The sequence below is a fragment of the Rhinolophus hipposideros genome, assembly GCF_964194185.1.
Source record: "Rhinolophus hipposideros genome assembly, chromosome: 6".
In the NCBI taxonomy this organism is placed as follows: Eukaryota; Metazoa; Chordata; class Mammalia; order Chiroptera; family Rhinolophidae; genus Rhinolophus; species Rhinolophus hipposideros.
In genome coordinates, this window is record NC_138052.1 from 68,126,152 (window position 1) to 68,149,891 (window position 23,740).

The 23,740-nt window shown below is 38.1% G+C and overlaps 2 protein-coding genes across 8 annotated transcripts in view; one reads left to right on the top strand and one right to left on the bottom strand.

The window, feature by feature from the left end:
• Positions 1-5,527: 5,527 nt before the first annotated feature.
• HSPD1 (heat shock protein family D (Hsp60) member 1) lies at positions 5,528-15,731 on the bottom strand. Of its 6 annotated transcripts, XM_081052396.1 has the most exons (13): positions 15,508-15,731; positions 14,606-14,688; positions 14,175-14,350; positions 12,802-13,054; positions 11,292-11,374; positions 10,627-10,722; positions 10,127-10,220; positions 9,699-9,867; positions 8,097-8,196; positions 7,310-7,555; positions 6,734-6,908; positions 6,264-6,442; positions 5,528-6,162 (listed from the first exon to the last, which is right to left on the bottom strand). In XM_081052396.1, the coding sequence occupies exons 3-13, from the start codon at positions 14,346-14,348 to the stop codon at positions 6,010-6,012; spliced, it is 1,722 nt and encodes a 573-aa protein (XP_080908522.1). In that variant the 5' UTR covers positions 14,349-14,350; positions 14,606-14,688; positions 15,508-15,731; the 3' UTR covers positions 5,528-6,009. The 6 variants fall into 6 exon arrangements, with proteins under 6 accessions (XP_080908522.1, XP_080908524.1, XP_080908523.1 ...); XM_081052398.1 differs by lacking the exon at positions 14,606-14,688 and having other exon boundaries at positions 15,633-15,707; XM_081052397.1 differs by lacking the exon at positions 14,606-14,688 and having other exon boundaries at positions 15,508-15,699.
• A 56-nt stretch (positions 15,732-15,787) lies between these two features.
• LOC308499287 (MOB-like protein phocein) overlaps positions 15,788-23,740 on the top strand; it is a 36,365-nt gene continuing 28,412 nt past the window's right edge. Inside the window, exons 1-4 of one of the 2 annotated variants that reach the window (XM_081052401.1) lie at positions 15,788-15,910; positions 16,533-16,697; positions 17,715-17,804; positions 17,887-22,386. In XM_081052401.1, the coding sequence (XP_080908527.1) occupies positions 15,908-15,910; positions 16,533-16,697; positions 17,715-17,804; positions 17,887-17,937 (309 nt within the window). In that variant the 5' untranslated portion in view covers positions 15,788-15,907 and the 3' untranslated portion in view covers positions 17,938-22,386. Of the gene's footprint in view, positions 15,911-16,532; positions 16,698-17,714; positions 17,805-17,886; positions 22,387-23,740 lie in introns of those variants that run through there. The other variant, XM_081052402.1, reaches the window with a different exon arrangement.

Here is a 23,740-nt window from a genome sequence, read left to right on the forward strand (position 1 = left end):
GCTCCAATATCTATGGTCTTGAGTTTGCTTTATCTAGTTCATAGGCCATGCATATATGACCTATAGACTTAAAATTCGGCAGTTATGCTTCCCGTATCACAAGGGCAAAACAACACCACCTTTATAAAACTTGAAGTGGCATCTAATCAATGGAATCTGAGGGGAAGACTGATGAGATGGGACTGCTAGGTACGCTTTTTCTCTCTGTATAAAGAAACTTGGGAGAGAAACTTCTCTTCCTTGGTTTTTGCCTCATTGAGTGAGGACATGAAGTTTGCAGCTACATCTGCCATCTTTTCACAAAAAGCGAAGAGGCAGTTATTCCAGAGAATTCAATGCAGAACATCAAGAGTTGAATAAATCAACCTTGTAGTTCCCAACTTTGCACTTCTGGTTATGTAACAGACCTCTAGTGTTTAAGTGCCGAAAAGTTCGGTATTCTGTTAATGCTCAGTCACTCCTTTATCCTACTCTAGCCGGACTGGTTGCTCTCTAGGCTGTTGTGTAATCCTAGGGCTTCCCTGCAGTCACCCTAGGATTTCCCTTTTCTTTTGGAACTCCTTATTTCCTAAATTTCTTGGCTTCCTCTTTTTTTTTTTTTTTAAATTTACTCAAAATGCTGTGGAAATCCTCTAGTGGCTTCCTGAGATGGCTGAGTGAGAGCTAAATTTTTAGCATCTTGAGTGTCAGAATATGTCATTGTTTTATACTCAAGACTTCAGTATAGAACTGTAAGAATTTCTCCCCCAGAATTTTAAAGATCTGACTTCATTATATTCTGGTGTACAGTGCTACTTTTGAGAAGTCTAACGCCATACTTATTCCCAGTCCTTTGTATAGCATCCATTTTTTACCTATTCTATCCTGGGTTGTCTGAAATTGCATGCTGACCTGCCCTGTTGCCCTGTCATGACGGGCACCTCGTGGGCCCTTTGGGTCACAGGCTCATTTCCTCGAGCCCTGCGGAATTTCCTGAAATTGTTTGATAATTTCCTCCTCTCCATATTTTCTGGTTCTTTCACTCAGGAATGCCTAAGTAATCAAACATTCTACTTGTATTAAATCTTTATTTTTTTTCACCTTCTATTTTCCATCTGTTTTATTCTGCCTTTTAGATTTCCTCAATTCTACCAGCCCTTTCTCTTAACTTTATATTTACCACAGTTTTAATTTCCAAGAATGTTTCTAATTGTTCCTTTTTTATAGCTTTTTTTGTTTTATGGAAACAAAGTCTCATCTTTCTTAACATGATTTATTTTTAAAGTTTCCCCAAGATCCCTTCAGGTTTTTGCTATCTGTCACATTGTCTAACAGTTCTTGTCTGTCCATTAATATTTGAAAGCAAAGTACTAAAAACTTCATTGGAATTAAGGTGGTGCATATTGATGTGAGTTTCACTGTAAAGTGATCAGGTAAGCCAGCCTTTATATTGAGGGACTCCCAAATGGTAGAATCTAGGGATTTTTTTCTCACTTTTTCTTCATAAGGATTCTTCTCTCTTGCCCTAGAGAAATATGGGGCTGGGGATAGGGAGATGGAGTGGAAATAATGCCTGGCTGCTGGCATTCCCTAAGGTTAGTAAAGGTCTGAAGTTCTCAATTTGGAATGTACGAGGTCCCTTGATTTATTTTTAGCTTCCTCTGAGTCTTGCTTTTGGGGTTTTTTCTATTGTTTTATTAAATGTCAGAGGAACTTTGCAGCAGGGAGCCAAATACTTTTATTTGTACTTTGTTTAATGCCCAACTTATTAACTATGAATTTATTAAATAATTATGTTTTTTTAAAACTTAAACAGTATTTATCTAAATACTCAGATACTACTTCATAACCAATCTAAGTTTATGGAATTAATAAATTTCCCTGAACATTTAAATATTGCAAATTTAATCAAAGACTTCTAAACATTTAATCAAAATTGCAAATCCAACATATCATATTCTCATGGAATTTTTAAACACCTGAAGAGACAACCTCACAATATTAGGATTACAATGTTACACATAAATATGATATGAGTGTTACTATTTCAGTTTATTACATTTATTATTTCTATTCTGAGGTTGCCTGTTTGGATAGTTTTATGTCTTTCTGGACATTCTGTATATTTATACTCAAGAAGAGACACTGTCCTAGTCCAGTTGAGTTGCAGGATCTTGATAACAGACTACAGATTTATATATATATATATATATATATATATATATATATATATATATTATCGGGGAATATTGGGGGACAGTGTGTTTCTCCAGGGCCCATCAGCTCCAAGTCGTCCTTCAATCTAGTTGTGGAGGGTACAGCTCAGCTCCAGGTCCAGTTGCCGTTTTCAATCTTAGTTACGTGGGGCGCAGCCCACCATCCCATGCGGGAATTGAACCGGCAACCTTCTTGAGAGCTCACGCTCTAACCAACTGAGCCATCCGGCTGCCCCAGACTAAAAATTCTTGGTGGGGGTGTGTAACCTGGCTGCACAGGCCAATGTGATTCTGAGCCTTGAAACTTACTTAGGGTGAGTCCGTTTTGTTTTTATAACTTTACTGGTTACCTCATGAGGTTCTTACATCCTTTGTGTTTCAGATTCTGTTTAGACACTTGATATCATTCCTGGAAATGAGACTAAGTTTCATGTATGTGGTTGCCACTACCTAACTTTTGTTATTTATGGTATATTGACCTGATTTGTTGGTATATGTAGAGTTCTTTGTTGTCTCATGAATATGAACCTCAGTATTCATGAGGTTCATGAGTTCAGCTCAAATGTTTCATTCCTTTGGGAATTTAACTTCAAATTCTGGGTAATTTGAATAATATACCTTGAAGCCTATTATTGGACCTTCTTTAAGTTAATTATTTATGACCAATGCTAGTTGGTCGCTGGACTCCCCTTCTGGTTATTATGAGACAAGCAGTGCTACTGATTCTTCACTCTTGGTTTAGTGCCTACTTTCTTCGTTTGGCTTTCTCAGTATTTTATTTCACTCCTTCCTGTTTATACATATAGAAACAAGAATATAGTCTATATTTTATCAACAGACACATGCTTATATGTTAATACTCTGGCTTTTTAACATCAATAAGGAATTACACATATAATATTCACCCGTTTATATTGGAACCTTTTCTATTCTTTACATTCACTTTCTTCATCATTATGAGCTCCTGGCTTTGTTCTAAATTCACTATAATTATTTGTTATTTTTGATACTCAAAATGTTCTCACTTGGCCAATGGGAACTGCTTGGGTTGGCTCCTTTAAAAAAAGAATGCTGTGGATATTCTTGAAAGTATTCTTGTCAGGCAGCAAGGTGTTCCAGATCCATCCTGGTTTTTTCCTGTCCCAAGGTATGGATGCAACTGCTATCCAAGGAATCCTGTTCCCTTTTGGTGGAGACCAGTATTAGAGATCAAAATCTGATGCTGGGGTTGTACATGAGTACTGGTGATGGGTAAAAATGTTATTGCTTCTGCTGTTGTTAGGTCATCGTTTGGTGCCAGACAGAGATCACTTAAGGTTACTAAATTCACAATGATCATTTTCAATCTGACAGTTTCTACACTCCATTTTTCTTACATTTGATTTCATCAACCACTTACTCCAACAGACAGTCCTTTATATTTAACCCAGCTTGAGAATCATTAGATCAGAGTGCTGCTGCTTGTGAGGACCAGGTCGATACGCCGTCATGTGCCCCAGACCCTGCTTTTCAGGTTTGAGATTCTCCAAGACCTGAGTGAGACTCTCTGGGGCGTCCTGAGTTGCAGTAAACACATTCCATTTTCTCTTTTCCTGAAATAGCAACAGGTGACTTTACAGTGGCATTTCTTTTTCCTTAGTTATTTCCCTATCCATTTTTCAAGCAAATGGAGCTGCAGTTTTAAAAGTTCACCTTCATGGTTGGAGCTATTGAAGCAGTGTCTCCATCCTCTCCCTCACACCTTTTTTTTTCCAGGCTTCTGAATTTGTTCTCATCATACACTCCTGCAAATGTTGACTTGGAAAGGCTCTCTAAAGTTCTGTACTGTTCAAGTAAACCCTAGTTGTTTTCAATGAGCAACTCCACTCTGCCAACATTTGTCCATTTTTCGGTCCACCTGATTGGAGCCTGGACATTGTACTTTGTGTAGTTTCCCAAGGGGTTTACATGACATCCTGAGCATATTTCCCCAGATCTACCATTGCTATCTTCTCATCTACAGTCACTGGCTATCTTTAACCTTGACCAAATACTGTTTGAAGTAATCATCTTGATTCTTGATATTCCTGCTTCTCTCTGGAATCTTTCCAAAACTGCAATCACCTTCTGCAGTTGTGTAGTTAAGAAAGGAAAAGGGAATTTCCCAATTTTCTCTGGCTGCAGTTTTCCGAGTTCCTTACAATTGTCTAGATCCTGGCTTAGGGACTCATTCCAGCTTGCTCCTTCACTTCAATATCACTATTCCCAGCAACTTTAAGATTTAAAAAAACGCTTAGTATGGCTTCTTCAAGTTGCTGACTGCCAGGAATCATTAGTACCTAGTTTCAATAAAGAAATTTTATGTAATTTATCTCCGTAAATTAAACCCTGGATTAGACCTGGGGTCTACCACTTAATAGCTCTGGGTTCTATAGCCAAGTACATTCTAGGCAAATTGTTCACATACAATGCCTTTTGTTCAAGTCCCCTCTCATGTGTTGTCATTATCTCTAACCCAACCAAATTAACAAACCGAAGGTATTTCTATGTACAGGATTTCAGGGGACATGGACTTTTAATCTGTGGTGGACTTTTTCTATTTCTGTCCAAGCTATGTATAAAGATAAGGACAGCAGGAACATCTGCCTCAATGCCTACCTTACACCAGTGGCCTTAAGGCCATAACTGAGTTCCTTCCCACCTAGAGCAGATCCAGGTGCTATGCTCCAAGATAGACTAGGTCCTTGGCACAAGTGAAAGTAAAAACTTAGACGTTTTTTACACAAGATTACATGCCTTCAATTTATAATGTAGTATTTCTAGAAAGCAACGTCACCTCTTGCAAATCAGTATCTGCCTCCAACATGCACACATCCAGGCACTGTTTTAAAGTAAACCACACTGTATTATCTAATAAAGACCAAGTGCATTGAGCAAGAAACCTACTTACTTTTAAAGGTGAAGACATTGGGTCATGCATATCAATTATGGATGCCCTTCCGCACTACCCATTATACTTGAATGGCACACCTCCTTTCCAATGAAGTACATTCATACTACACAAACTCTGCCCTACTAGTAGGAACCTGTAGCTTATCTGTTATGCTGAGGCTTTGGAGCAATACCCATAAACCCCATAAGAAATGACTAGTTGCCCCTTTATGACCAGACCCCAACACATAAATATTGTTTCCACAGGATTCAGAGTTGTCATCTTTTAAGATATATTTCAGTCTGCAGCTAAGCGAAACACATTATAGATGGAATGTTTCCCACACTTGAGCCATACCCTGGCCCCTCTTCATCTGGCTTTCATTTCTCGTATCTTCTAGATTATGGAAAAGCTAACACAATTAACTTTAAAACAAATTTTTATTACACAAAGGTTGTCACATAATTGGATATTTTTCTACTTTGTACACAATTATTCTTACTCTCCACAGAAAGGCTGCTTCTTAACTTCTCATCGGGTGATGGCAAGCACTAAAATCCTGATTTTAACAGAATAGTAGTAAAAATGCCTCAGTGATTTAAGTTGAAAGCAGTACATTGGTACATGGCTCTTGCACTTAAGTCATCAGGAATGTACAAATGTCTTTTTATTCAAAAATACAAAATAAATTATCTGTAGGCATGGACAATGACAGCAGTAAACCATTGTATGTTGTCAACTGAAACCAGTAACTGATGGTTATAGTGATTTTCTGAAACACCAGCCAGCCTTTTCTCCAGTCATTTCCTTCAACTGACTTCTCTGAAGTTATAGGTGAGGAGCACTGCCTTGAAGCTTCCTCTCACAGTTCCCATTAATAATGGTAAAGCACGATTCTAGAAATTAGAACATGCCACCTCCCATACCGCCTCCCATTCCTCCCATTCCACCCATTGCAGGGTCTTTCTCTTCTTTAGGAATTTCTGTGACTACAACTTCTGCTGTAGTTAACAGAGAGGCCACTCCAGCAGCATCCAATAAAGCAGTTCTCACAACCTAGGAAAAAAGTTTGATAAAATGTTACTTTTTAATTAGCAAAAAATGAACATGACTTACTGAAGAGTTATTGAAAGAATTTTTTAGAAAGGGGTCAATACCTTAGTTGGATCAATGATTCCTTTTTCCACCATATTCACAAAATCTCCAAGCATAGCGTCATAACCAACTTCTGAGGAACTTTGCATAATTTTCTCAACTACCAATGATCCCTCAACGCCTGCATTCTTAGCAATGGTCATTGCAGGAATTTTAAGTGTTTTTTTAACAATCTCTATACCTATAAAAAAATAAATTTTAGCCCATTTATTTTAGCTCTTTCTTTTGTAAATATTACAACACTTGTAAGAGTATTGATACAGGAAAATTCCAACTGGGAAATACCACAGATCAAATAATTTTCCCTAAAAGATATGACACATCTTTCATCTCTCCTTGACATCATCGCTACTGTACTTTTGTTATTCTGAAAATTGCTTTGTGATTTGTTGTTTCATTTAGTGGGAAACATAATTCTAGCAAAAAGACTAAAATCAGGCCAAAAAGACTCATTTTTAAGTGAACTATTTACCAATTTTTTGATCTTCATTAGCTGGAGTTAATGAGTCCAAAGCTGGAATGCACCGAAGCAGGGCACAACCCCCTCCCAGAACAATGCCTTCCTCAACAGCAGCTCGTGTGGCATTGAGGGCATCTGTTACTCTGTCTTTCTTTTCATTCACTTCAACATCACTAGTCCCACCAACCTAAAGATTAAAAAAATTACGCTTAGTATGGCTTCTCCAATTCAAGTTGCGGACTGCCAAGAGTCATTAGCACCTACTTAAAAAGCAATGTAAAAAAAGATTGACCATTTGTTATGATTACAGGATTAAACAGCTAATAGGGTGAGTGTAGTGTCCCACAGAAGTTAGGCTCCAGACAGACTGGTAACAAAACATTTTTTTTTACAGCAATTCCCCCCACTACAAATTCAATTCTTGTTTTAAGGAAGGAATATTTCAATAAAGAAATTTTATGTAATTTATCTCCATAGGAAGTAAATTCCATGAACAATAGTTACATGGCACTATTAGAGAATACCACAGCAACAAAATCATTCTTGGGCTCAGAACCCAAGAAGCTTATTTAGAACAATGAAGCTTACCTTCAGCACAGCTACTCCATCTGAGAGTTTAGCCAGACGTTCATTTAGTTTTTCCTTTTCATATTCACTAGTTGTGATATCTAACTGCTCAACGATTTCTTGAATACGTTTTTCAATCTGAGCCTTGTCACCTTTTCCTTTCAAGAGCATAGCATCATCTTTGGTCACAATGACCTCTCCAACTTTCCCTAAGTCATGAGGCTGAACATCTTCAAGATTTAGAGACAATCCTTCTTCTCCAAACACCTACAGAAACATTAAAAAGTAAACAAATTTTAGGTTACTTTTTATCATTATACCGAAAGTTTATTAATACATCATGCAGGTGTTCTGATGAAAGAAACATCTTGTAATACTATAATTTTTTTGAAATGGAAGATTTCAAGACCATTGAATATAGTCTTTCATTACATTTCCAACTTCTTACTTAATCCTCAATGTTAGCTTTATTTGAAGAAAAGTGTAAACTCAGGAAACTCATCCAAGGTCACACTTTTGGTGGAACCAGGACTAGACCCTAGGCCTAAACTCTGAAGTCCTATGTCTTTTTACTATATTCTTGAAAAAAGGTTGGTCAATAAGCCTCTTCGTTACAAGATAGAAAAGGGACTGTAGCACTGTTTAATCCAACCACCATCTCCCAAACATCCAATAGAAACAAAATTAAGTAAATAAACAGTTCAGATGTTAGTATCTGATTGTGAAAAATGTAAATTTTACCTATAAATTTTAGACCTGGAAGTATAAATAACATCCAGTAAACCAACATCATATTTATTTTACTTACTGCACCACCAGTAGCGATAGCCATGTCTTTAAGCTGGTTCTTTCTATTGTCACCAAAACCTGGAGCTTTGACTGCTACAACCTGAAGACCAACTTTTAGCCTGTTAAGAACAGTAATTAATAAGATTTAAATTTAATAAAAATGTCTGTCTAGTTCTCAAGTTCTGACAACTAATGTTACCTAGGAAACTGTACTTTAAAAGTTTTTGCTTCCTAGACGTTTGATCAAATTAAAACAGAAAAGGACAATTTTTCTTTCTCCCATATTTGCCAATATCTTTACTACCTTTTTATTAAATGCTGACCTCACAGTCCAGTTAAACAACTGAACTCAGGAGCAAAAATGTTAATGTAGACAAAAATCATTTAAGACAAATACAATGGTATTTTAGATTGTAAAATATCATAATTACCAATTATTAAATTTGAGAGTCATCTAACAAGCATTTACCCCAAAGTTCTATTTAGTATTAGATTAAGTTGCTATAAAGTTTGAGCAAACAGTGTTCTTAGTTTAGTTCCTTTATAAGTGTCAATATTGCTGATAATAGCCTTAAGCTCACCTGCAATTTGAGCAGGTAACAAATATTTGGAATATATAATCAAAGAAATGTCTACATAAGACCAGATTGTGAAACAAAATATGTAATACAAATTTCAAAACAGAGCTGGTCTACTTTATTAAGGAAGGCAAAAACTAGGGGGATAAGTTCTGATGACATGCCAAGTAAATCAGATATCCAACTTTTTAGCTACCAGTAAAATGGCTCAATGAAAACTCCGTAGGCCTATTGTTTTTATTTATCTCACAATCTCTTAAGGCTTTTAAATAATCCTAAAAGCAAATCTAATCTAACAAACATTTCAGGATAAGGAAACTCAGCTTTTGGGTCAGGCCTAGGTATGCAATCTCTATTACATACACATACCTGTTATTTCATTTGTTCATTTCCATTATAATAAAAATTGGAAAATCTCACTTCTTATATAGCTCAATTCTAAGATTAGGGGGACTATATATTTTAATAATACCCTAAGATTCTGTTTACAGCATTTTACCAGTCTTAGAGTCAAAAGTAATACATTAAACTATCGATTTAAAAAATTAAATGAACAGACCTCAACTTATTTTAGGTTGAGTGCCAATTTGTTTCAGACTATTCATTAATTAAAATTTTCTTTTAACAGATTATGTAAAATTCTGACTGCTGAATACACTTAGATTTGAAGTTTTTAGAATGGCAACTGTTTACTTATCTGTTCCCAAGCAAAATTATAATCGTGAAAATATTTTTCCAGAAATTTTTTTTAAAAAAGTCATTTACCTTCAGAACAACTGCAAACACTTATAAAAAATAGAAAGACAACGCATATAAAATTAGGCTATGCTATGAGAAAGTTGCACAAACTACTAAGGAGACTGGAGCCCCACTCAAAAAGACAGAGCCATTATAACTGGACTAAGGGGTTCATGAAGCACACCTAATATACACCACAACTCTGGATACAAACACAAGTGGGTGGAAGTACATGATGGAAACTTCAAACATCAATATAATTGCCTTTCATCTAGAAATGAAAATGAATCATCACTGCTTATTACCTGTTCAAAACGAGTGTACTTAGAGCTTCTCCATCAACATCTTCAGCAATTATGACCAAGGGCTTACGATGAGCATTGGCAATTTCAAGAGCAGGTACAATGGACTGGACACTAGAAATTTTCTTTTCACTCAATAGAACATAGGCATCTTGGAATTCACACTTCTGACCTGCAAAAACAAAGAATATTTCAAACTAACTTTAGAACATTAATATTCTGAAAATAACTGCATTTAAAAGCTACAGACCAAAGTTCCAGTACATTTTAAAAGTGACTGATAAGTTCACGTTTTCCCTCTTTCATTTCTCATATACATTAACTTTTGGAACATAGAAAATTATTTTTAAAGGTATGACACCAACTAACACCTGCAGGTTGACATATAACAAATACTTTGAAAAATATTTCAGTTATGGATTTGCTTTTACCTTTCGTTGTATTAATAAAGTATGGAGAAATATAACCTCGATCAAACTTCATGCCTTCAATAATTTCTAATTCATCATTCAGTGTTTTTCCATCCTATGGAAAGACAAAGAATTGATGAGTTTCATTAAAAAACACAAAAATTGTAATTATAGACAAGATTAACAAATAGACCCAACATGTTGTTAAGGGATCCGGGTAGGAGTATGTAAATGCCTAGGGCATTCAACTCCACTTCTGCAAAAATTTCAAGAATGTATGTGAACTATTTTTACAGCTAGAAGAAAATAGCATTCAAGTTAGGATAAATTCATTCGTGAAAGCAAATGATTCACACAAAACACAGTAAGCACTCAATTCTTATACAGGTGCAGATATTACACATAAAGGAATAAAAAAGAATATACTTTAGAAATACATATAGATTGAATTTTTATATTAGAAAAAATAGGTTTTGATCATCAGACACATCATTTCAAGCTATCAAGAAAAACATACTTGCCTTTACTGTGATGACACCCTTTCTTCCAACCTTTTTCATTGCATCAGAAATGATAGTGCCAATTTCTTTGTCTCCATTTGCAGAAATCGTAGCAACCTGAAATAATCAATTTACTTTTCCAAATTAAAAGATAAGGCTGGTGCCAATTAACTCCCTTTTCCTAGTAACTTCCAAACTGATACATCCAGGGGGGTGAGGGGAACAGACAACAGGGGAAAGGGGACTGCATGGCATAATACTTCTAATGAAGTATTGGTTCTCTTTTCAACTCATTACTTGGCTACATTGTTTTCGAAAGATATGAAATAAACATGCAATTATTCTTTTCTAAGAAAACAGGAAGAAAAAAAAGGCTAATCCCATTACTTTTTTCCCCTTGGCAAAGGATTCATTACAACATGACAAAAAATGATAGGCCTTCAACAATGGCTAAAGAACCTTTTTCATACATACAAACGAGTTACTCACAGAATGCAGAACTAAAATGGCAGCCCATTAAGACTGGAATCATGGCCACTGCATTATTTTCAAATGTTTTAGCAGTAAGAAAAATGCTTCCAATGTTGGTGATTGGATAGTATTGTTATTTTTATATTGGTGTGTGATTATGGAATAAAATCATGTTGTTATTTTTTTAACTTTAATATATTATGAAAAATCCTTACCTGAGCAATTTCTTCAGGGGTTGTCACCGGTTTAGACTGCTTCTTAAGTTCAGCAATTACAGCATCAACAGCTAACATGACACCTGGGTCAAGAATAAATGCCATTACACCGCTTATGACTGACTCCACGTCATGTAAAAATTCTTATTTACATAAATGTTTTTATGCCTTAATAGCCGATACATTACTTCTGTGCCAGTACATTTCCAAATCACATGGAGTTGGATGGAACGCACTGAAACAGGAACTTTAATAAAATTCCATAATTCCAAAATTATTTTGAAAATTGGCCTAAGAAAAAAAATGAGGTGGGCAATTTCAAGAATCTCACTATTCAACTCATTCTGTGTAAGTCATTCCCAATCCAATCATGTTGCATGTTTCTAATTGGATCACCCAACACCTTCCCTCAAATGAATGACACAAAAAAGGACCAAAATGGATTAGTCCCATACTTTCAACAAGGAATATAATTATCAAGGATAAGAAATTTCTTGAAGCCCCTGCAGGTCTTAATTATCCAAAATTTCCTCATTTAATGCTATTATGAACTAACAAGGTATTTTTGCTTTAGCACAATATATTCATGAAAACCCCATTTTGTTCAATTGGGACTTGTGCTAGCTTTCCTTCTTCATTTTGAGCAATGTTACTTCATGAAAAAAATTCAAAGCAAGGTGTATAGTAACAATAACTTTCTTTGGGAAGTAATCTTAATAACCTCAATAATACTTATTAGTGATTTACAGTCAAACTGCTTTTCATGCAAGACATTTCAATCTTTGGACCTCAAACTTTATAACTGATGGGATGATGATGATACATCAGTATGCCTGGGAGGCCAATTCTGACAAAACGGTATCCCCCTTTATAGAAAGTCTCCTAGTTTGGCCAATAACACACCCTACAGATGTGTGACCAATTGTGTGGCCTAGATGTGTGATGGCCAATTCCATTTTCAAGATAGGAAAACAAAGTTTTAGTATACAGCTAATAAAAATGACAGGATTTAAGTCTGTATCACCATCTGCTGGGGAGCAGATCTTTACAATAATAAACAATAATAAACAAAATGCAGAACAATAACAGTATGTGCTATTAAGAGGTAAGAAAAAAGTGCTTAAAAAAAAACCGGTTGACACCCTCGGATGACTTAGTTTCTGGTTAAGCCCTACTTTCCAAATAACTAAAGTAAAACATAAAACATCAAAACCATATAACCTATGCTTTAATCCCCACAAGTTTCCTATTTTCAAGATACACAGTATATGCTGTATCTTCCAATAAACTGTTGGCTATCAGGGGGAGGGTCTTGGGGAGTGGGGGGGGACTGACGACAGGGAATGTCTTAGTCACTTTTCTCTCCTTAACAACATACATAGCCAGGTATTCAATCATTATATGCTGAAGGAGTACTCAGTGTAACAATTTTTAAGGGAAGAATCAACTTTCCGATATAATTTAATAGACAGTTCAAAACACTGGGGGGACAATGAAAAGACATTCCTACCTCTCCTGATTTCCACTGGATTAGCACCTTTACTAATCTTCTCAAAGCCTTCCTTGGCAATAGAGCGTGCCAGTACAGTAGCAGTCGTGGTGCCATCCCCAGCCTCTTCATTTGTATTATTGGCAACATCCTGAACAAGTTTAGCGCCAATATTTTTATATTTATCTTTTAAGTCAATCGACTTTGCAACGGTCACACCATCTTTTGTAACTTTGGGACTCCCCCAACTCTGTTCAATAATCACTGTTCTTCCCTACAATTTCAGAGAGAAAAAAATGTGACAGCATCACACACTCAAAGTACTAGTTAGCTTAAAACAGAAAGAGCAGTTTTAATAATAGGGTAGTTACTTGAAAGCCTCAACATGATTTAAAAAAAAAATCAGCTCTGCAGCATGAATCTCAAGGGCAAGTTCACTGATGTTCTAAGTTTACAGAAAAAATGACCTCTCTATTGCGAAGGGCACAACTCTGGATGAGGAATTATGTGAGATAAAAAAACCTAGAGACTAAAAGATGGCATTGTATGAAACAAGAACACAGATAAAACAATACCAATTTGGTAGATTATAATGAAATTCCAGCTTATTCTTCACATAATTTCTAGTTAAGTTTTATCCAGTGCCAGCTATTTTGAAATTAATGCGAACACTAACTTTTAAACTTGCTTTGAAATTTACTTATTAAAATACTAACAGCAATGAAAGCACAGTACACTCTTCCAGGGTTGTTGGACATTAAATCTCAAACATGGTGCAGAGTATTGGCAGCTTTTGAATTTGAAACCAAGTTGCTATTTGGGAGGCATGCAAATGCCACATTTTATACAATTTGAATCACTTTGAAATCTGAAATGTGCACAACCTTTGTCTTCCTCAAATTATTTATTACCTTTCAACTCACCAATCTCTTCATGTTAAATGAGACTTAAAATTTTAAATGTGCTTTGGAACAGAAGGGACAGCAGAAAAACATTGGTCAAACTAGCACCGCCTGAGATATTATAGGAGATAAATTATGTTCTTCCCTCTATGCTTAGACTACAGAAGAATCCAAAATTTAACTCAAGTACGCAAGCAAGATTAATTCTACCTTGAGTTTAAGGATCCACCTTGAGTTATGAGTTACCACTGGATTCCATGACACATTGTATAAATTCTCACAAATTTGGCATAAGAAGTTTGTTTTAAGGCCATTATATATAAGCAAAAGAAAAAAAGATTAACCCATAATGTGGAACTCACATGTAAATTGGATTCTCTCAAAAAAGGATACCCACGTACTGTTCTATAGTTCAGTGTGACTATTTGCCACCGATAAGTTATTCCCTAATTAGAGTACTATTATAAATTACAACAATAACAACACTGATACCTTTGGCCCCATAGTAACGGCTACAGCATCGGCTAAAAGGTCCACACCTTGAAGCATTAAGGCTCGGGCATCTGCACCAAACTTTACATCTTTGGCATACGCCCGAGTGAGATGAGGTGCCAGTGCCCTGGATACTGGCCTAATCTGGCGAAGGACTTCGTGTAATCGAAGCATTTCTGGGGAGGAGGAGAAACAAGCATATCATCAGCACAATAGTAGCATTACCCGAAGCATGTTACAACACCTTGCAACAGAACAAGAAATGTTCGCCGTGAGCTGGGTTGGTCTCTGCCACCCACTACACCTGGGCCACAGAAGGCGCCACAGCTGCCGACCACCAAGTACCAGCGCAAGCTTGCAAGGGCTGCCCCCACGCCTGACCTACCGCACTGGCAAAAGGCACACCCATCTTCTTGCTCCTGGCCACTTACCCTGCCTCTCAAAACAAGTTAATCTTTTACCGCTACAAGGGCCTTCAGAGCAAACCCACTCCAAACGTGCCCCCGAGAAAAGCCTGCAAGAAAGGGACAGGTCATAAACCCGGTGGCCGGTGGAGTAAAAATATTCCTGACGGTGCAAAAATCTGCTGAGTAAAATGTCTTCATGTATCCAGTCGGGGTTACTGTATCTGAGCAGTCCGCTAGGCCGCGATGCCGGCGGCCGGGGCCCCACGTGTCTTTTCATGCAGACGCCCCGAGCAAGGTCAAGGCTGGAGGGGCCGAACCCCGCCGAGTCCGCGGGGCCAAAGGCAGTCTCCACGCGGCTGGGCTGCCTTCCCCGACTCTCTGCAGTCGGCTAGGAGTGGGCTGCATCGGAGGGCCCACGTGAATACACTCCCCGAATTCCACACACACTCCTGAGCAAGCCCTCCCTCCTACGCCCTGCCCCGGCCAGCGATCCACGCCGCACGTGACGGGCTCCCGCATGGATCCGCGAGGCCTGGGCCAGCGGGCCATGGCCTCCGGCACTGGCGGGAAACTCTGGCTCTATCCCGCCAGCCCACTGAGGCAGGGCCGCAGCGGGGGAAGGCCGGCGCCGGGTCCGAGGCGCCTGGGTGACATGGTGCGGGGAGGCCGCATACCTGCGGGCAGCAGCACGGCGTGCGAGCGGCAAGGAAAGCCGTCGGCGGCGAGTGAGGGACAGAGTGCAGGGCGCACACGGCAATGAGCTGGTGTCCCCTCCCTCCGCCGCTCCCCCGCCCCGCGGCACAGCGTGTGCGGGCGCCTCCCACCTCTTTCCCAGGCCCGGGCCCGGCAATCAGCACGCGCCGCGCGCCAGCCCCGCCCCTCCCCGCCCGCGCCGGGCCGGGCCAGCGGGCTCAGCCCCCTCCGACCGGCTTAAGCTAGTTCCCGGGCTGCGCTGGGTTCCAGAACTTTCCGGGGAGCGACGCTCTCGCTCTGTGGGTCAAGGGTCAAATAGCGTCATTTCCGGGAGGAGGCGAAGGGCTAGTCCTTTCACCTCCGCAGGCGGCCTAGAAAAGCCTAGAAAGAGCTCCTCTTTTCTTCCGTCTCCCGGTCGTTGCGTCAGTGGCCTGCGCAGAGACCCCGGGGACGAATCGCGGCGCGGGCCGCGGCGGCCGCCCTCTTGTAAGGGGAGGGGCGGGTGGCTGGAGCGAGCGCGCCTGCGCGCTGGGCATCCTTTTCTAAAAGTTCACGTGTCTAGAAAACCGGACTGCAGGTCTCTCCTTGCGGCCGCGGCGCGAGAGCAGAGTACGAACTGCTGCTGCCGGAGTCATGGTGAGTCCGCGTGGGCTGTTGTCTGGCGTGCCCGGGTGGATCGGCCTGAGGCGGTTCTCGTGGGGCCTAGTGGGAAAGGGTAGGGGGTCACTCAGGGGTCGGTATCCGCTCGCACCCTGGAGGAGCCGGGTCCTGCCGACCTTTTCCTCTGCCGAGGGCTGTTTGCACGCGCGTGTGCGGTGGGCGTGTAGGCTAGGGGGCGGGAACCCAGATGCACGCGCGGCGGCGGACCCGCTGCTCCTGCAGGGCCCTTGTAGGTGTGTAATGTAAAGAAAGCATGGCTTTGGGCGGAGAGATTGACTTAAGTGTGTGCTGAACGTTTTCAGAAAAACCTAAGGAAGGAAAATACGTGACCTTGGAATAAGCTAAGGTTGACTTTAAAGCTCGTCTGGCTGCCGACCAGAGGAGTAGCAATGACCCTTAACACACATAGGGAATTGGAAATTAACTTGGAATATGGAGCAGAACGTTCAGTGGGTTTCGTGAACGAATAATTGAGTTGGGGCGTTATCTCGGAAAGCCACATGTGGTGTTTGATGGTGTAATTTACGACGGCATTGCCTGTTCAGAATATAATCGCCTAATTTTTTTTGTTTCAAATCAAACATTTCTCTCTCTACAGGCAGGACAGGCATTTAGAAAGTTTCTCCCCCTCTTTGACCGAGTATTAGTTGAAAGGAGTGCTGCGGAAACTGTAACCAAGGGCGGCATTATGCTTCCAGAAAAATCTCAAGGAAAAGTATTGCAAGCAACAGTAGTAGCTGTTGGATCCGGCTCTAAAGGAAAGGTAAATGGGGGCTAAAATGAACTTTTTTTTTTATGTGAAATGGACAGAAAAAATAATTATTGGTTATTATTAAAAATAGCTTTTTAAGTAGCTTGTTTTATTTTCACGATTATTCCCTAGTTCAATCACATCTAATTGTCTCTTTAATGAAAATGATTGTAAAATTGCTCATTTTATATGATAGAGAATTCGAGGATATTAAAACCACAATTTATGCTTGAAGATAATCGTAGGGGCTTTTAAGAATTGAGGAGAAATTGAATTCTTGGTGTAACTTCTAAGTCTGAGATTGCCCTAGTCTTTTAACTCCTTTCACCTTACTTGGCATACCTATGAAAGGAACTAGTTGGACTACCCTCCCATGTACTTTCCAATTAACTGGTTAAACCTCAGACCTCAAAGTGTCAGGCAGACTACACAATAAAAAGCCGTTGGGGTCAAATATGTTAATTGCTCCAGGTGCCTCAGAGAAAGTTCTAGAAAGGAGCTATCCTGGAGTCAAGAATAGAAAGCTTTTGGGGAGTGGGCACTGCTTCAATCCCTCTCCCCAAATCTGTATTTTGGAGGAAAGGAAATTGAATCTCCAAAGAAGTATGTTTCAAATTCAGGAAATTTGAAAAAAAAAATCTGTATGCTGAAGTTAATCATGACCATGTATATTTTAAAACCATGTGGTTTTAAAAATTAGTTTATTTTACATAGTCCATAGGTTATGTTACTATTTCACCATTAAAAAATTAGCTTAAGTTAACTTGGCTTAAGTTAGCTTTCCCAGTATAACTCCTTGAACTTTTACACTGAAATCAGGTTTTAGTTTAAGCCACTGTGTAGGCATTATTTCAAAACGTAACTCTGCAGTGATATTTTTGAGTTAAGAACTACAATTGTATAAATTACCACACTATCAAGTCCTCCTTTAACAGTTGATTTGAGTGAGTACATTTGATTAATAGAAGTTAGCTGTAAATATTTGGTGAACTAGATGTCTTTGCTAATACATGTTCTTAATTTCTTAAGGGTGGAGAGATTCAACCAGTTAGCGTGAAAGTTGGAGATAAAGTTCTTCTTCCAGAATATGGAGGCACCAAAGTAGTTATAGATGACAAGGTGTGTAAACTTAATAGTTTTAAAAAGAAGTTAAGTATTTGCTTTTGTCTTTCTTCTTAACTAACGGTTTCTCTATTTGCAGGATTATTTCTTATTTAGAGATGGTGACATTCTTGGAAAGTATGTAGACTGAAATAAATCACTACTGACATGGCATCACGTGAAGCTGCCCATTCCACTGAAGTTCTGAAATCTCATCATGTAAATAATTTCCATGTCTCTTTTGTAATAAACTAATGATATCCAAAGTAATGACATCTAGTGTCTCTTAAAATTTAGTTCCACTGTACTGATACAAACATTTCCAAATAAAAATATACAAATAAATGGTTAATTTTTATTTAGTGACTTAAGATGGTTTTAGGGTTCTCTAAGTTTATACTTTTTTGCTTTTTCTCAAGTAACCTGCAATGAATTCTGGGAAACAAGGCTTTAATTTTCACACTGAATTTGATTCCATAGGTAATTGATGCTGATACAAAGCCATGGATTTACACTTAGTTTTTTTCTTTGAGAAGCAACAGGGAAATGAGATCCAAAAGAATAGCTGTAGCTGTTGAAGCTCTTGATGTAAGAAACAACCAAACCTGTAGAGAATTTTTATAAGTGTTTTATTAGAGCCAAATTGATGACATACACTTGGGAGGAAGATCTCAAATGTTCCCCACAAGGTTAGTTTGCAGTTCCTTTTAGGCATTTGAGATTAAGGTGGGAACCGAGGAAGGTTACATAAGGTGGGGGAAAGCAAGGTTTGGATTCCAAAATAGTTAAGACTGCTCTCTTGAGGGTGGTCCACTTTAGAAGAGGGGGGTCTGAAGAGAGGCATTTCAAAGATGTGTTAACCTACCTAGATGCACACAAACAATGGACTGGGTTTGTTTAAAGATTAACCTTTTACTAAAGAAGATATATGCCTCAGACTTGACTACCCACTGTGACCTGCCCAGTTAGGAATTTGTGATTAGATCACTGTGTGAGGTTACTTTTAATAAAACTTTTTTCATCCACAAAGCTACTCTACACTGCTTCAGATAAAACCCCATATAGTGTTCAATTAGGTGAAGGAAAGATATTTATGAGGAAGGGAAGGGGAACAACTAACTGCATGAACAGGGAATTTCCATAGGTGCAGATAAGCTAACAGTGATGCTAATTCTAAAGAATGTTCCGTCTGGTAGTCATGTCTGCTTTCTAGATAGCTTTGCAAACGGTTGGAATGCAATGCTGCTTTAGGCTCAGTACAAAGGTTATTTTGCCCAGTTTTAACATTCCAAAGGTTTCAGGCGTAAGACTCCCAAAGCAGTTCCACTGGGGTGACAGCTCTAACTTCAAAAAGTACTAGCTGTGTTTGTTACTTTTCACAATGTTACAATACAGAGCAAGTTGGTGGGGAGGGCATTGTTCCACACGATCATTTAGGGTCCCAGACTCCATCTTGTAGTCCCACTGTCCTCTGGGTTCTTGGAGTCCACAGAGACTCCAAGGAGGTGTTTATGGTCCAGGTCTGGAGATGCAGCACTTCCTTCCTCACTAGTGTTGATCAGGAAATTCTACTCTTGGGTGGTTGAATCATGACAACATTTCAAAAGCTACACATTTTTTTAAAAAGTAGCAACATTTTAACAATATAGAACAGGCTTCTATTGAACTATAGTTATTCATTTGTGGAATCCAGTGTCATCTTAAATTTTACATAATTTGGCAAAAAATTCCAAGGCAAGATACAGTTAACATTGACTGAGTGCCTTCTATATGCCGGGATAGGCACTGTCACCATAATTACAGCTAACGCTTCAGGAGCATTTTCTAGGTACTGGCCACTGTTGTAGGTACTTTGGTAATGTCAAATGATTTAATCATTCAACAACCCTATGAGCTAGGTAATTATCAGTCTTGTCGCAGAAGATGAAAGTAAGGTGCAGAGTGGTTAAGTAATAACCAAGGTCACTTAGTGGCAAAGCCAGGATTTGGACTTAGATTATCCACCTCCTGGTGCTGCTGTCTAAAACTTCATCCTTGAGGGCCTCTTCTCCTTTGTCAGAAAATCCTAAACATATGATTACATATCTCAATCCTGGTGGTAAACACTGTGGTATGGGGGGAGGGGTGGATGTCTGGCAATTACTGGTATCTAGTATGTCGTTTGTTGAATTTAACAAGTAGAAAACTGAGTAACAATCAAACCCAGACCAACCTACTCCAGAGTTGATCATCAACCCTTAAAATCAACAAGTTAGCTATGAGCTATTTCTGTTTTGGTGGTCAAACTTAAGTTCCTTACAAACTAGCCTGATCATGTCTTAAAAGTTGTGTCCCATATTTATTTTGTAGAATTGAAGTCTACATGAAGTTGTAAATGGCATGGAATAATGGTCTCAACTTTTGATAATACACCCATCAGTAAAGTAGTATGTGTGTGCATTTGCATTTATGTGTGTGTGTGTGGCTTTAGCTATACTAAGGCTTAATTGTCATATTTAGATATAAGAATTATGACTAAACGCTCTATTTTTTACAGCGCCCAGTGGGTCATTAATTCTCTACTGTGCCCCAGGCACACCTAAATACTATTTTGCAGGACCTAAACTTGTAAGCACAAGTTTTACCAGTGAGAAAACTGACAGGGACAAGATGAGGAAACTCGTTCAAGAGCACTGTGGCTGGTCAGTTGCAGTTAGGAAATCTAGTCCAAAGGCCATGGCTTTCCTGTTATCCCCCTATTCTGTTTTCCAAAGACGCAAGTAAATGAGTTTTTGAGATCTAAGGTGACAGTTTGCAAACTTTGGTTCATCCTTAGAATTACCTGGTTTGCTTAAAATTTCAGGGCTCCATGCATAACATACTAAATCAGAAGGATGGGATCATTTTTTTTCTTCGTATCATAGAAGTAGTCCTGCAGTGCTTGTCTAGAAGAGTTGATAATTGTATACTGAGAGTATATGGGGAATAAATAGGGGGAAAATTCTGACATGAGAAAAGCTAAAAACAGGCATTGGGGGGTGTAGGACCACGTTTCAGAACAGTATGTTGTCATTTACCTTTTGTTTAACAGAAAAATAATGAAGGAGAAGGGTAAAATAAGTAAAATTCTAAGTAGAATTTTCATGATAATACTATTTTTGATCTAAGGTGGACAAATTTATTTGTTTCTTACAAACTACTCTGGTCCGGTCTTAAAAGTTGTGTCCTATATCTTGTAGAATTGAAGTCTAAATGAAGGTATAAATGGCATGAAATGATGGTCTCAACTCTCATTTTTGAGGGCTTGCCAGGCAGTTAGTTGTTCTAGACACTTAACATATAATCTTACTAAATTGTAATCATAGCGACCCTGTGAGGCAGAGACTCCTTGCCTCACAGGTAAAAGATGCAGAGAATTAGATAGAGTAACTTGCTCAAGTGAATTGGAATTGAACTCAGGTTTGTCTGACCTCAAAATCTGCTTTTCTCTATTCTACACAAACATTTTGGGAAATTGAGAATAAAATTATAATTACCAGGGAGCTATTGTGCTGTACATATTACCATTGTTAAGATTTTATTTCCTTCCATTGTTCTAGAAAGTGTATGTGGTACCAAAAAATTCTTATTTTAAAAATTGGGATTATGGGACTTTTTTCATTTTTATTTTACTGTGGTAAGAACACAATATGAAATCTACTCTTAATAGATTTTTAATTGTACAACACAGTACTCTTAAGTATAGGCACATTGTTGTACAACAGATCTCTAGAACTTTTTCATTTTGCTTAACTGAAACATTGTGTCAGTTGATTAACAATTCCGCATTTCCTCTCTGCCTCCTCCCTGGTAACCACCATTCTACTCTCTGCTTCTGTGAGTTTGACTGTTTTTCGATACCAAATGTAAGTGGCATCATGCAGTACTTGACATATGATTGGCTTATTTCACTTAGTACAGTGTGCTCAAGATTTGTTCATGTTGTCACATATGACAGGATTTCTTTTTTTTTTATGACTGAATAATAAATACTCCAATGTATGTATATACCACATTTGTGTATCCATTCATCCGGGAGGTGAACGTTTAGGTGGTTTCCACATCTTGGTTATTGTGAATTGGACATTAGTTGTTTTTCCACATCTTTGTCTTTGTGAATGGTGCTGCAATTAACAGCAGATTCTGATTTCAGTTCTTTTGAGTAAATACGCAGAAGTGGGATTGCTTGATAGAACTATGATAGTTCTATTTATAATTTTTTGAGGAACCTCCATATTTTCCATAGTGGCCACACCATTTTGCATTCCCACCAACATGGATCATAAGTTTTTACATATTAGAGGTACTAATGTCACACTTATTTCATAATTTAATCTGCAGTTTTTGTTCATAGTCAAATCTCTCTTCCAGTACTTTTTTCTTTTGAACATTTAATTGATCCATAATTTATTTTAGTGTCTGGCATATGTGTCTTTGTTTTACTTTTTAACCAATGATTAGTTTGTCTCAACTTTATTTACTGAATTATCCATTTTCCCCACCGCCACGCTCCCGCCTCCAAACTTTGAGTTGTTACCTTTATTGTGCATTAAAATTTTAAATAAATCTACTTCTGGGTTTTATAGTCTTGTTCCATTGATCTTTCCATTCCACCAGATTGTTTCCAATATAAATATAAATATAAATATAAACTTTTATATTTAAGTTTGGTATCTGAGAAGGCAAGTCTTCCCTGTACTCTCAGCAATGTACTTACCTGGCTGTGAGCACTTTTAAGCTTCTTGATAAGGATTGCCAGATTGCTCTCCAGAGTGATTCCAAGTAATGACTTTTCCAGCAAGTTAATTGCTGTTTTCACTGCACCCACACCAACATGGAATATTGAACTTTTGATTTATTTATGTGAACAGTATTTAAATGTTTTCCTTTACCTTTGAGCAACTTGTATGAGAGATCCCAATCAAACCTAGGCTCTGATCCTGTGTTGCTTACATGCTAGTTTTGTGACATTTGACAAATCGTTTAACTCCTGTGTTTAAGAATTAATTGTAAAAGGAGAGCACTAGGTATCCCTTAATATTTTGAGTCGAGACTGTTATTATTTTTTTAAACTATTTAAAAATAATGTGTTTGCATGGTTAAAACTTCCAAAGGAAATACAGTGAAAAGATAAAAAAAGATATATACTGTCCCCTGTCACACAGTTTTATCCCTGGAGGCAACTAATGTTAACAGTTTATATTCTTCCTTTCAGGGGTGCTTCATGTATGTGTATGTTTGTGTGCATGTGTGCCTGTGCAGCTATACATGTGCATCATGTATATGAAATACATATTCATTTTTGCTTTTTAAAAAATAAAATTTCCAGACACACCATTTGTCACCTTGCTTTTTTGTGTGTTAACAATTTGCCTCTGGAGTTAATTTACAAAATACACAAAGAGCTATTTTCATTCTCTTTATAGCTGTGTAATGTTCCATTATATGGATGAACTATAATTTATTTAAGCATTCCCCATCGATGGATATTTGTGTTCTAATCTTATGCTGTTAGCAACACTACTGCAATGAATAAAATTTTTGCATAAATGTATTGCACATGTGAACTAGCATATTTGTAAGATAAATTCCTAGGCATGTAATTGCTATTTCAAAGGGTATATGAATTTTAATCATGTATGTACACACATAAACCATATATTTCCAAGGTGCGCGTTGTAGAAGTTCTATCAACAGTCCTACCGGCAATGTATGAGACTGCTGATTTATTCTCACCCTCAATAATACAGGAAGTTACAAAGTTTTCATTTTGCCAATCTGATTTTACTTTTAATTTATTATGAATGAGGGTGAGCATCTCATGTGTTTACGAGCCTTCTCTGTCCTTTTCTGTTAACAATTGATTGTTAATATCTTCTGCCCATTTTTCTACTGGGTGATTGGCCTTTTATGATGTGTGATATCTTTATTAGGGA

Coding starts and splice junctions, on each gene's coding strand:
- HSPD1 (XM_081052394.1), bottom strand. CDS start 14,858: ATGAAAAGACACGTGGGGCCCCGGCCGCCGGCATCGCGGCCTAGCGGA. Junction 10,723..11,291: donor CCCCTGAAGAAATTGCTCAG/GTAAGGATTTTT, acceptor TGATTATTTCAG/GTTGCTACGATTTCTGCAAA. Junction 7,556..8,096: donor CTATCGCTACTGGTGGTGCA/GTAAGTAAAATA, acceptor ATGTTTCTGTAG/GTGTTTGGAGAAGAAGGATT.